This window comes from Anser anser, assembly GCF_964211835.1.
Source record: "Anser anser genome assembly, chromosome: 11".
In the NCBI taxonomy this organism is placed as follows: Eukaryota; Metazoa; Chordata; class Aves; order Anseriformes; family Anatidae; genus Anser; species Anser anser.
In genome coordinates, this window is record NC_139732.1 from 11,798,484 (window position 1) to 11,811,733 (window position 13,250).

General features: G+C 61.6%; 1 protein-coding gene across 2 annotated transcripts; it reads left to right on the forward strand.

Annotated features, from left to right (window-relative positions):
- On the forward strand, positions 1-11,413 carry SLC9A5 (solute carrier family 9 member A5). Of its 2 annotated transcripts, none has more exons than XR_014589137.1 (16): positions 1-202; positions 3,763-4,065; positions 4,574-4,737; positions 5,132-5,210; positions 5,455-5,632; positions 5,739-5,959; positions 6,078-6,280; positions 6,565-6,654; positions 6,772-6,842; positions 7,503-7,632; positions 7,739-7,827; positions 7,942-8,068; positions 8,172-8,342; positions 8,674-8,777; positions 8,982-9,113; positions 9,419-11,413. XR_014589137.1 is itself a non-coding variant. In XM_083851966.1 (16 exons), exons 1-16 carry the CDS (start codon positions 58-60, stop codon positions 9,883-9,885), a joined length of 2,640 nt encoding a protein of 879 aa, XP_083708092.1. In that variant the 5' UTR covers positions 2-57; the 3' UTR covers positions 9,886-11,413. The 2 variants fall into 2 exon arrangements, 1 of the variants encoding a protein (XP_083708092.1); XM_083851966.1 differs by having other exon boundaries at positions 2-202; positions 8,708-8,777.
- Positions 11,414-13,250: the final 1,837 nt, after the last annotated feature.

Consider the following 13,250-nt stretch of genomic DNA (forward strand, 5'->3'; position numbering starts at 1 on the left):
TGCCGGTGACGTCGCGGCGGGGCCGGCAGCGCGGCGGAGCGGCGGAGCGCCGGGGCCATGCATCCCCCGGCCGGCCCCGCGGCCTCCCCCGGCCCCGCCGCTCCCCCGGCGGGGGCCGAGCTGCTGCGGTGGCAGTGGCAGGAGGTGCAGGTGCCGTGCCTGGTGGCCGCCTGGATCCTGGTGGCCAGCCTGGCCAAGATCGGTGAGTCCCGGCCCCGGGGCCCCGAGCCCCGCTCACCGGCTGCGCGCCGAGGGAGGCGGCTCCGGGGGGTCCCAGCCCCGGGGCGAGCGGGGGTGGTCGTGGGTGGCACCGGGGCCGGGGGTGATGCTCATCACCCTGCCGTGGCACGGGGCACGGTGGCGGCCTGCGGAGGGTGCGATGATGGGGGACGGAGCGGGTCTCACGGCAACGGGGAGCCACCGGCCAGGAGACGCGGTGGGGCTCGGAGGCTGCCGGCGGGGCTGGGAGCGAGGCCATGTCCCCAGCACCGGGATGGGTTTGGTGGCGCTGGGTCACACCCGAGCCACGCGGGCTTGGTGGGCGCAGAATGGGCTCAAGGGGCAAACTGGTGACCTTGGGCACGGGTGTCCTCCTTGGGGCACGGCTGCAGGAGCGGGCACAGGGAGTGGGCACGCTCTGGGTCTGGTGTCGGCTCCAGCATCGGGAGGAAATGTGGGCTGGGAGCTGGGCATGGAGGTCTCCGGGCAGCTGGGCACCAGTGGGAGCTCCCAGGGCACAGGGCAGACCATAGCTGTCACTGCCAGCCGGCCTGTGCCTGCCCCCAGCATCGCCAAAACCATGGGTTTCGACCTCGCGCTCCTCTCTTCCTGCGGCCTTCTTGCAGAGAAGAGCTAAAGCTCCGCAAGGGATAAATTAAGGCACGCCATGAGCTTAAAAATACAACCCTCTGCCGGCGGCTGTGCCACCTCCAGCTGCCGAGCGCGCCTCTCCTGCAGAAGAGCAGAGAAAGCAGTCCTCGCTCCACTTCTCATTTTCAGACATCTGAAAACAAGCTCTCTTTGGGCTTCCCTTGACACCTTCCCCTCCCCATGCCGTGAGCCGAGCCGCTGCCACCCCACATGCAGCCTCGGTGGGCACTGCCATACCCTGCTTGGTGGCCGTGGTGACACACCAGCCAGGTGTCCCACAGCTCCAGGCTGCCACATCCCCCCCATGCTCCTAGCCTGGAGCAAGGAGGGCCACCAGCCCCCCCGAGGTGGCACCTGCTGTCCCCAGAGTGCCTTGGTGGGTGCTGGGGGAGGTGGGGGATGTGGGGACGAGGGTCCCCTGGGTGCCAGGTGCTGGGCACGGGCTGGTGCGGAAGAGCCACTGCGGCGCTGGGCTGCCAGCTCACAGCCCTGTGACTGCAGGGGAGGAAGCGGCCCCGGCTCCGTGTGGTGGGGAAGTGACACTGGAGGCTCTTGTTCTTGGAAACCGTCACGATGCTGGGGTGCCCCGAGCCAGCAGAGAGCAAATGCCCGGGGCGGAGAAAACCGCTTTGGGTGTTGCCTTCCTGCACAGCGAGGCGTCATCCGGGCTTTGCAGCCTCTCTTGCTCTGTTTGCTGTGGGGAAAGAGCGAAAGGAGGAAATGATGAGCGTCGTCCCCAAACCGCTCTGCACCCATGGAAGGTGTTGCTGGGCCCCTAAGGGCTGGCAGCGAACGGGCATTTTTCCACCCAGCAGCATTCCTGCAGGTCACCACCTCCTCTCCTTGCAGCACGTGGTCCCCTGGCCCCAGTGCTTCCAGCACGAGCATCTCTTGCTTGTTTCCCCTCTGTCCCCTCTGGCACCCCAGGCGCTGCAGGGATGGAGCAGGGCTTGTCCCCGAGTCCTCCCGCTGGCACATCCCGTGCCGTGGATTTCTCCAGCAGCGCGGATTATGGCTCCGAAGTTAATTCACATGTGGCTAAGTTACCGTTGCTGTGGGAACGTTAATGCTGAAATTCTTGACTAGCGGGTGTAAAATTAGAGCTCCTGCCACCCGTCCCCGCTCGCTGCGCCCGTGCTGCAGAGGAGCTCGTGTGCTGGGATTCGCTTGTGAGGGCGGCAGCGTGCAGAGCGAATGAAGCCTCCAGCGTTTCCATGCCCTGGCTGTGCAGGCAGGTTTGTTCAGGGCAATGCTGTGAAGCCCCCAGCATTTCCATGCCCCTCGTCCTGCATGGCTGGCGGTGGGCTCTGAGCTGTTGTTTCTGCTTAGGAAGTAGATCTCGGATGTTGAATTATCTCATCTAATTCAGGGCCCGGCTGCAATGAAGGAATGCAAATTCACTGGGAAGTGTTAGGAAAGGAGTAAGGAGCATCAGGAGGCCCTGACCTCGGTGCTCAGGGTGTCCACATCTCAGGGACACCGGGACTGGTCCCAGGCAGGATGGAGCAGGACTGGGAGGCATTCAGAGCAGAAGGCACAAGCAGTAGAGACATGGAAGCTGAGCTCCTTTAGGTTTACACCACTAGAGACAAGACCCTGGGCTAGGTAAACCTATGGTCCGTCCATGGGCATTCCCAAGGAGAGGAGAAGCCGAGTGTTGTAGGGTTGGTGTGGGACCACGCCACAGCTGTCCTTCTGGTGGGTGACTTGGCACAAGCCACGCGCACCTCTCAGCCAGCCAAAGAGCTTCAGGGACTCGGTTCTGGGGTGGCAGCAAGGCTGGGCGTGCAGCTGAGTGATGCTTTGGGGGCTCTGATGTCCCTTGTACCTGCTGGGTGCCTGAGGACAAGGTGCTGAGAGGTGGCTCCAGAAGTGCCGGGAGGAGCCCACTCCACAGGAGGTTTTCTCATCTGACAGCCAAGTTGTGCTACAGCACCGGGACACCAGAGCTGGTGGCAGTGCTGCCTGCACAAGCTCAATGGTGAGGCAGAAAACCTCTGCGACCCTCGACGTACAGAATGCAGCACCCTGTGCTAGGGAGGAGAGATATGCAGGGGTGGGGGGGCTGGCCCTGGGGTCGCCGAGAAGCTGGAACGATTTGGGTTTACCCAGGACCCCCATGGGGATAAGGATGCCCTGTGGGGCAGGTCCCCTGTGCTGGCTGGAGTGACATCCCGCTGGTTGTGCCTGCCGTCAGGCTCATCGCTGCGGAGCTGATATATGAATACGAAGGCGTGATCTGCTTGCTCCAAAAAACACTTCCCATTTCATGGCAGTTTAAAGTCTGCTCTGAACCTCAGATGGAATAAGCTGATTACTGGAAGCAGCTCTGACGGCGCAGCTCTCACGCGCCTCGTTTTTGCATGCAGGCAGGTTAGCCGGTGCTCTGGCAGGGAGGCTGCAGGGGTTTGCGTGCTGCTCCGCTTGTGTGCTCAGACGGCTGCAAACAAGGTCACCCCGTCACCAGGGCTGAGCAGCCCCGTCTCTGAGAGGGGTAACGTGTCCCTGTGACCAGGATGCCTCGCCTGAGCAGCAGCCAGCGCTGCTTGCGACACCGTGAGCATGCTCAGTGATGCTGTTCTCCTTTAAGCACAGATACCAGAGGCCAAAAAAGCAAGACACACAGCTGCTTGGCTTGTTTGGCAGTGACTTGGGAGCCGGGGCGGGGGGGTGCGGGTTGAGGGACCTGCAATATTGACCTGGGAGTTTCCTGTGGCCAGCTAACTAGAAGGTCTTCTGTTCACACGTGGCCATGAAGTGTCCTTAGGTGCTCCGTTTCCCCACCCTAGGGTCCCTCATGCATCAGCCAACCCTTTTGTGGAGCTGGTGGGTCCAGGATGCTCTGTCCGTGTGCCCCTTTGGCTGATGCTCGCATTCTTCCTTTCCTTTTAGTTTTCCACCTGTCCAGGAAGGTGACGTCCATCGTCCCGGAGAGCTGCCTCCTCATCCTGCTGGGGCTGGGCCTGGGGGGCATCGTGTTGGCCGTGGCCAAGAAAGCCAAGTACCAGCTGGAGCCCAACATGTTCTTCCTTTTCCTCCTGCCCCCCATCGTCCTCGACTCGGGCTACTTTATGCCAAGCCGGCTGTTCTTCGACAACATCGGCGCCATCCTCACCTACGCGGTGGTGGGCACGCTCTGGAACTCCTTCACCACCGGCACCGCGCTCTGGGGGCTGCACCAGGCCGGGCTCATGGGTGGGTGCTGAGGGCTGCCCGGCGTGGGCCACATCCCCAAAAGTCGGGTGGGAGGATGCAAGGCACACTGAATTTACAGCCCGTTGCCTGGCCCTGGCATGGATCCCAGGACTTGGGAGCGATGTTCTGGTGGGACCAGCCAGCGTGGAGGACGAACGGGACCTGCTCAGAGCTGGGCTGACTCATGTCTTTGCTATTTTTGTCGCCGACCTTGGCTAGCTTTGCTGGCTCACTGCCGTGTTCCTTGTCCTCGGGTGGAGCTGCTGGCCCTGGCTGGCCTGGGCCATCCTCTGAGCCCTTCTGAGCCTGGAGGAACCATCAAAGGGGATGGCCAGGCCCCGATCCCCTCATGAGCCAAGCCCCACAGCCCCTCGGGGAGGCCTCAGAGCTCAGGGAGGCAGACAAGGCACTGGGAGCGGACGGGGGACTGGCCTGTCCCTTACCTTCTCCACTGAGAGGGGCTCTGGGGAGGATGCTCTGCCTCATCTCGATCTGTCTGTCCCAGCAGATCCAGGCGTCGAAGCCGGGCTGATGGATTTCCTGCTCTTCGGCAGTCTCATCTCGGCTGTGGACCCGGTGGCAGTGCTGGCCGTTTTTGAAGAGGTCCATGTGAACGAGACCCTCTTCATCATCGTGTTCGGCGAGTCCCTCCTGAACGACGCCGTCACCGTGGTGAGTTGGAGCTAGGGGGACCCCAACATCCTGAAGATGACGAGGGTGGCCAGGCACCGGCACAGGCTGCCCAGCGGAGCTGTGGGTGCCCCATCCCTGGAGGGGTTCAGTGTCGGGTTGGACGTGGCTTTGTGCAACCTGGTGTAGTGAAAGATGTCCCTGCCCACTGGAGTCCCCCAGGCTGGGCAGAGGATGCGGGTGACATCCCCAGGCTGGGGGCAGCCCCATGTTGCCAGGTCCCTCCACTCCTGGCCTTGGGGAAGTGTGTGCCTGCCGAGATGAGCTGTGTCCCCAGCGTGACTGGGGTGACACCTCCTGCAGGGCCCACCCGTGCTGCCCCTCTCATGGTAGGGTGGCCCCCTGCCATCCCCAAAGGACCTCGCGTTCCCTGCAGGTGCTGTACAAGGTCTTCAACTCTTTCGTGGAGCTGGGCCCGGCGCACATCCACGCCACAGACTATGTGAAGGGGGTAGGTGAGTATGAGCCCCACCAGCCCCTCCACCTCTTCCTCTGGCATGGAGGCACGGGGACGAGCACGGGCGCTGTCATACCGTGGGCCGGCACTGAGCCCGTCCCAGCCATCATCCGGAGTGGGCCGTCCTCAGGGGATGCTCTGGTGGGGACGCAGGTGGGAGCGCGGGGCCTGGCGAGGCCGTGGGGCACGGGCTGGCTCCTTGCGGCCTGCCCCAGGGGTGCGATCCAGCCTCTTCCTCCCAGCCTCCTTCTTCCTGGTGAGCCTGGGGGGCACGGCCGTGGGGCTGCTCTTCGCCTTCCTCCTGGCCCTGATCACGCGGTTCACCAAGCGCGTGCGCATCATCGAGCCGCTCTTCGTCTTCCTCCTGGCCTACGTCGCGTACCTGGCTGCTGAGATGGTCTCGCTCTCCGCCATCCTGGCGTGAGTACCAGGGGGCCGGGAGAAGAAGGCTGTGGTGCTGAGCAGCGAGCAGACCCACTCCTCATCCCACCATGGGGTCGTGACAGCCCCTTCTGTCCCTCTGCAGAGTCACCTTCTGTGGGATCTGCTGCAAGAAGTATGTGGAAGCCAACATCTCCCAGAAGTCCCGCACCACGGTCAAGTACACCATGAAGACGCTGGCCAGCAGCTCAGAGACCATCATCTTCATGTTTCTGGGCATGTCGGCTGTGGACACCTCCAAGTGGGCCTGGGACACGGCGCTGGTGCTGGGCACCCTGTTATTTATCCTGCTCTTCAGAGCTGTGGGTCAGTATGTCCTGCTGGGCCAGCCCTTTTCATCCCAAAGAGTGGTGGCTTTGCCCCCACTCCAGGAGCGGGCAGGGCTCTGCCTGTGTCCCAGGCTCATGTCCTGCTTCTTCCCCAGGTGTTGTTCTCCAGACCTACGTGCTCAACCGCTTCCGCCTCATCCCCCTGGACAGGATCGACCAGGTGGTCATGTCATACGGTGGCCTCCGTGGAGCCGTTGCCTTCGCCCTGGTCATCCTGCTGGACAGGGACAAGGTGAAAGCCAAGGACTACTTTGTGGCAACGACCATCGTGGTGGTGTTCTTCACGGTCATCGTGCAGGTGAGGATGGGCACCCTGCCTGCGGGGAGCCGGACCGTGGATGGATGGATGTGAGCCTGGGGCTGGGGCTCTGGAGGGGCACGTTGTGGGACACAGCCTCCAGGTTTCAGGTCCCCAGGGTGGTCATTAGCCAGGTGCAAAGCACAGCAGGTCGGGTTGGTTGCGGTGCACGCAGCTGTCGCAGCCACTGTCCCTGGTCACTTCATGCTGCTTCTGCTCCCGTGCCCCAGCCGTGCACCCTCTCGCCCTCCCAGTCTTTCCCTTGCCCTCTCCTGCCGTTCCAGGGCCTCACCATCAAGCCCCTGGTGACGTGGCTGAAGGTGAAGCGCAGTGACCACCACAAGCCCACGCTGAACGAGGAGCTGCACGAGCACGTAGGTGCTCCCCGCACTGCCCGGACAGGGCGAGAGCGATGTGTGGCCTCGGTTTGGCTGGGTGTGCTCAGCCCTGGGTCCTTCCACACCACTCTCACCCTATTCTCCTCCCTCAAGGCCTTTGACCACATCCTGGCGGCGGTGGAGGACATCGTGGGACACCATGGCTACCATTACTGGCGGGACAAGTGAGTGTCTTGCTCCGCTGGCCATCAGGTGGATGGGGTGGACACCCCGGGAGGACAGCCCTGCTGTGGGTGGGCAGCAGGACCAGGAAGGTGTCTGTCTGTCCATCTGGAAGGGGACAGTCTGGCAATGGTGCTGCTTTTGCGCAGCAGACTGATGCTCCAAAAATGTCCCGGGCAGAAGTCAGGCAGATGTGGCCAGGGCAGCCTGGCTGCTGCAGGAGCTGGCATTGCTTGTCCGTGCCAGAGCTGCTGCGGGACCGTGGTGGCCACAGTGGTACTGCGCCTCCCCATGGATGGAGGACACTGAGGAGGGAACTGTTAAACCCTGTTAGTGTTTATGTGCAGCGTCACAACAGGAAAAGGATGCAGAGAGCCTGCTTCCTGGAGGGGAAGCTCCAGCTGGGCAGCTGCACCAGCTCCTGCCCTGCTCCCAGCTGGTCTCTGGCTTCCCCTTGGCCCAGGGACAAAGTGGCAGCGTGTCCTGTCCCCTCCTACCCTCCCCTGCCTGTGTGTCCCTGGGCACAGCCAGCTCCTGCATGCCCAGCCTGCTCTCACCACGCTTTGGACACTCTTGGCCTTGCATGGGCAGAAGTCCCCTGGCTATCGACCCCATCTCCCCCCTGTGGGTGCTCACTCGCCCGTGTCTCCATCTCGTTCCAGGTGGGAGCAGTTTGACAAGAAGTACCTGAGCCAGCTCCTGATGAGGAAATCTGCCTACAGGCTGCGGGACGAGATCTGGGATGTTTACTACAAGCTGAACATCCGCGATGCCATCAGCTTCGTGGACCAGGTAGGGGCACGCGGCAGGAGCTGGGCAGGGGGCTGTCGGCGTGGCGGTCCCCGCGGGCTGCCCGTGGCGGTGGGCACTCCCCCAGCCCGTCTCTGTCACCCCCCAGGGTGGCCACGTGCTGTCGGCCGCCAAGCTGGCGCTGCCCTCCATGCCCAGCCGCACGTCCATGTCGGAGTCGTCGGTCACAAACCTGCTGTGAGTACGAGCACCCCTCCGAGCCCCAGCCCCCGGGCAGCGCTCGCAGGACCCCTGCAGCCGCCCCATTCACCGGAGAGGGCCCGATCCATCGGGACGCTCCGTCTGCCCTAGGAGGGAGAGCGGGAGCGGCGCGTGCCTGGACCTGCAGGTGATCGACACGGTGCGGAGCCGGCGGGACAAGGAGGACGCCGCGATGCACCACGTGCTGCGAGGGAGCCTCTACAAGCCCCGCAGGCGGGTGAGCGTTCCCCGGCCACGGCGCCCGCAGCAGGAGCGGGGATGGAGGATGCTGCGTGGGGCCAGCTGCTCATCCTGTGTCTCTTTGCCTCTCCCTCGGCCAGTACAAGGCCAGCTACAGCCGTCACTTCATCTCTCCAGATAAACAAGAGCGCCAAGATAAAGAAATCTTCCGGCAGAACATGAAGAGGCGCCTGGAGACCTTCAAGTCCACCAAGCACAACATCTGCTCCTTCAAGAGCAAAGCCAGGATGAAGGAAAAGGGCAGGAAGAAGGCAAGTGGTCCCCAAACTGCTGCTCCCCTACTAGCTGTGAGGTTTGGCCTCCTTGAGGCTGCGGACAGAGAGGTCCTGCTGGGGGTGGATGAGGTGCTGCAGGGCTTCGGCATCTCCAGAGCCCACGGGGAGAGTGGGGAGTCCCCCCCCAGCACCTCACCTCCATCCTGCGTGGGTGCCCAGCAGGCATGGGACCTGCGTGGGTGCTGCATGTCCCCGTGTCCCCATCACGCCAGAGCTGCCCCATGTGGTCCCGAGCCCTGGAGGAGCTGAAAGCTTCTTTTCCAAGCATGCTCAGGGCCACGTGGGGACACTGCTGGGGTTTGCACAGGGCAGGTCCCAGCCAGGTCCCTCTCGCTCTGCAGAAGGACATCTCTCTGACCAGCGACGCACCCAACGGGAGGACGCACAGAAGTGTCCCCTGGCAGGAGGCAGGTAAGGCTGGTGGCAGGCAAGGCCCCCGGGTCCTGCAGGGGGTCCCGTTGGGGTGGGATGGCAGCAGCACGCTGTGACTGCCCACTGCCAGCTCGGAGGCACGGCAGCACCGGGGTTGTGCTGGCAGCGGGTCCTTCTCCCATGGGTGCAGGGGGTCGGTTTGCAGGGTGCCTGGTCCCCATGCACCCCCCTGTCTGGCTGCAGCTCCTGTGCTGGTGATGGTCAGCTCCGAGGAGGAGGAGAGCGATAGCTCGGAGACGGAGAGAGAGGACGACGAAGGGATCGTGTTCATCGCTCGAGCTACCGATGAGGTCCTGCAGGGAAAGGCCACCCCTGGTAGGCACCGGCACTCCCGCACCCAGCAGGGCAGCTGCTTGGCTAGCTCGTCCTTCCTCCACCTGCAGAGCAAAGCTGACTTGGGCTGTGCAAAACCGGTGGGCTGTGCAAAAGTCAGTGGAGCATGGCTAGGAGAATTGCTCTTCTCTGTGGCCCTGGAGGCACAGCAGAGCCTCCTTGGTGGCTCTTGCATCCCTGGGCCAGCTGCGAAGGCTCTCGTTTGGTGGCAGTCATTGCTTGCAGGGCTCGGGGAGAGGGCAGGAGCCATGCAATATCCCCCTCTGTCCTTCCTTCTGTGTCCCCAGGCAGCCTGGATGTCTGCCCCAGCCCCTGCATCATCCCGCCATCGCCCACCTTGGCAGAGAAGGAGCTGCCGTGGAAAGGAGACCAGGCTGACCTGGCTGTTTACGTCTCCTCGGAGACCACCAAAATCGTGCCAGTGGATATGCAGAAAGCGTGGAACCAAAGCATCTCCTCCCTGGAGAGCATCGCCTCCCCACCGGGCATCGAGACGGGACCGCAGCACAGGCGATTCGCCTGCCCCGTGCTGGAGGAGCAGCCCCAGTCGGCGAGCCAGGCGATGCCGGAGCAGATCTCCTGCTTCCAGTTCCCCAGCCACGTCTCTAAGAGCGGCAGGTCGCTGAGCGACAGCAGCCCGGATGGCGTGGAGCAGCAGGAGCTGCAGCCTTTGATGGCCGCGGAGGAGCAGGGCAGGGCGCTGCCCCCCGCCGAGCCCCGGCGGCTCATGTTCAGCAGAGCCAGCCACATCTGAGCCGCGCCACCGACGGGGCAGGGGCTGGAGGCAGGCTGTGACCTGCCAACCGCTCTGCCGTCTCGCTTCGTCAAGCTTGTGTGTGTCTCCTCCAACTCCAGGAGCGGCCGGAGAGCCCAGTGCTCCTGGAGCTGCACTCACCTCCTGATGGTAGAGAAATGGGCTCGATGCTGCCGTAGCAGGTACCGGCCTCATCCTCCCAGGGAGGCACAGACCCCCAAACCTCTCTGGTCTTCCTCTCGCATCTTCGCAGTGCTGGGAGGCCAGAGATGTTCCTCCCAGAGGTGGGATCCCAGCTGGACTTGACGCCGTTGCGGCTGTGCCACCTGGAGGTGTGGGGGTCCTGGCTGGGGGGGCTGCTCGTGGGTGCGAGCGCCTGAGCCTGGCTCTGTGTAGGAGGCTGGTGCACAACAGCCCACCCACACCCAGCACCGAGCGGCCGATTGCTCAGAGCATGCACGGACCTCAGCTGGGAGACCAGAGACCGACTCCTTTCCAGGGCAGCTGTGTCTCCCCTGGGCTTTGGAGGCACCGTGGAGGCAAAGCCATGACTTTCTCAGGACTAGGAGCAGCGCTCCTGGGGTTTGGCTCCACCGGGAGCCAGGCTGCGTACGCACAGGAACTATTATAGCACCCAGCCGGCTGTGCCAGCCTCACACCTCTTGTCTGGATGTGCTCCCCGTAGCTGCCGTGTTCAGCTTTCTGGCTTTGTGGGGAGGCAGTGGCCCTGCACAGCATCCTTGGTGTTCATCCTGCCTGCATCCCAGTCCCTCCAGTTGCCTGGGGCTGGTCACAGCACGAGGGGGTGAGCAGCGGGTGTGAATGTAGGTCGGGAGCTGGGGAGATGGGCGAAAGCTGAGTGCATCTTCAAAGGTCTGTCCCCACCACCTGCCTCCCAGCCACCCCGGGTCCCTCCTGAGAGGGAGGTGGGATCGGGCGGCCCATGCAGCGATCCTTTCCTGCTGTGACCCCGAGGGACAAGAATCGCTCCCCGAGAACTGCCCGGAGCTCAGCGGGGCAGCCGGGCGCAGGAGACCACACGGTCCAGGCAATGTGGGAGGGTTGGGGATGCTCCTCTTCGGGCCGAATGCTGCTTTGGGCTGTTAAAAGCCAAAAGCAAGCAAACAACTGCGTGATCATCTACCTGGGGGTGTTGAGACAGCAGGTGTCAAGGGGATGTTTAGATGCACTGGGTGAATGAGCCCAACGTAGGGCGGGCACGATGGTGTAGCTCAGGTACTGCTAGCAAGGCTCAGCGAAGGCCATTCTGCTCAGTACCTGTCCTACCAGCTGGAGCATGAGGTTTTTAAAAGGATTTTATATAGTTTTGCATTTCTTGTATGCCTTATTCCAGATTTGATTTCTGATATTGGGCCATACTAAATCTCTAGCTGGGTCAGTGTTTTATGTAGCCAATGGGCACCACAAACGACTCGACACTTAATATCTTATTTGCAAGAATATTGTTTTAATGTGAAAATATATGCAGAGTATTTTGTAATGTTCAATAAATCAGAGTTGGAGCAGGTGCCATGGTCTGGACTCACTGCTGTCTGGGAACCTCTGCACATCTCGCCTCCTGCAGCTCCTGGGTGGGTTCTCATCACCACATCCCTGTGCTCTCTGCCCTTCCAGCTCACCTCGCAGATTCAGTATGCCCAGCTGGCTTCCCTTTTCAGGGTATTCTGGGTCTCAGGAACCCCTCAAGCTTGGATCAGTGCCTCACATGCAGCGCTGAGAACCCTTTCCTCCAGCCCAGCCCGAGCTGCCGGGTTGCTGCATGTGCTGGCTTCCGTCTTCCCTCCATCTGCTGGCTGCACATCCAAGGCAAAGGCCAGCAGCCCGTGAGCTCGGAGCCCTCTCTTTCCACCTTCAACCCCAGCCACGCTGTGGCCACTCGGTTGCCTTCCAGGGGTGGTGGCTCCTACTGCACCCACGGGGTTTCGTCAGTATTTGCTCTCATGCTCCAATCTCTGTATTTCCCTCTCCTGCCTGCACAGGGCTGCTCTGCACCTCCCAGCGCAGCACAGATCCATCTCTTCCAGCCTAAAAATACCAAAGCGCTTCAGTGGAAAAACACGAGAACCAGGCCAAACCACGAGCACATGTGCCCAAACCTCTGCTTCTCCAGGACAGAGTAAGGCACAACAAATTAGCTGCCTGTCAGACTGTAACCCAGAACACACAGCCCTCCGACTGTTATTATAAGCAACCCCATCCTGGAGCTGTCTGACTATTGCAGCCCATTTTGCACACAGGCTTCTCCTTGCTCTGCCATTAGATCTGCACATTTTTTCCACAGTGATTTACTTTCTCCAGTGCGCGGCTCCTCCAGTTTCTCCGTGGTACTTGTGAAGTCAGCAGAGGATGGAAGGCAGCGCTGGTAACGGGGCCCCAGCGGGATGGAAGAGCCAGGCTGTGGGTGATGGGCTGGCAGTGGCCATCTCCCAAGTCAGCTGAGCAGCAGCTTTGTGCAGTCATCTCACAATCACAGCCTTGCTGTCGCACAATGTGTGTTGAAGCATCAGGCAAGTTTTACATACAGACTAGCATCCAGCTGTGTCTCACAGGTACCAAATCGAGGGGAATAAGCTTTCCTTGAGCTGCCAACTTCACGTTCTCCATTGCAGCAAGGGTGCTGTTGACTCACACCACCTCGCGTGCTTCTTCATTCTGCTCCATCTCCGGAGCACTTCTGACTCCTGGTGTGATGTTTTCATGATGGCGGGAAGCAGCTGAATGGGTGTCCAGCTTCTCCCCTCCCACTTTGCCCTTGGCTTTCCAGCAAGCACAAATCGTGGCAGAGGCTTTGGCCATGAAAACGTGAGAACAGCAGGAAGGCAAACAGAGAATTCAGGAGAGGTGTTCAGTCTGATCATACCTAGGCACACACATTTTGGAGACACATCAGCCCACTCATTGCTATTTTCGGTTCCTGTCCATGTGTCCAGGCATCCAGCTCCCAGCCTTCTGGCCAGCTGAGTAGCCAGGACAGGCCCAGGTGCTGTGATGACCTGTGTCCTGTGTTCCTGACCTGTGTTGTGAGACATTGATGGGGATGATGAAGAGGTTTCTTTTGTTCTAAAGCTCACAAAATTGGTTTCTACCAGGTGCTGGGACATGCAATTTGTAGCACAGGATCCCCGGCTGCTGCCTCTGCTCTGCAGGATTTCTTGGCACTAAATCCTGCTGATATCCCTACAGCTGAATGCCCTTGCAGCTGCAAGGGGCCGACTTTCCCTTTGCCTGTTTGGGACAAGCTATCTGCATGTCCTATCCCATGTCTGCCTCCTGGCCAGAGGGTTGCATGGCCACCACCTCCTAACACCATCTGCTCTTCAGGCCAAGCAGCAGGTCCAGCATGA

Bases quoted from the DNA above. Each gene is read 5' to 3' on its own strand.
- SLC9A5 (XM_083851966.1), top strand. From the start codon at position 58: ATGCATCCCCCGGCCGGCCCCGCGGCCTCCCCCGGCCCCGCCGCTCCC. The intron at 203-3,762 runs GTGAGTCCCGGC...CTTTCCTTTTAG, and splicing joins GGCCAGCCTGGCCAAGATCG to TTTTCCACCTGTCCAGGAAG. The intron at 6,843-7,502 runs GTGAGTGTCTTG...ATCTCGTTCCAG, and splicing joins TACCATTACTGGCGGGACAA to GTGGGAGCAGTTTGACAAGA.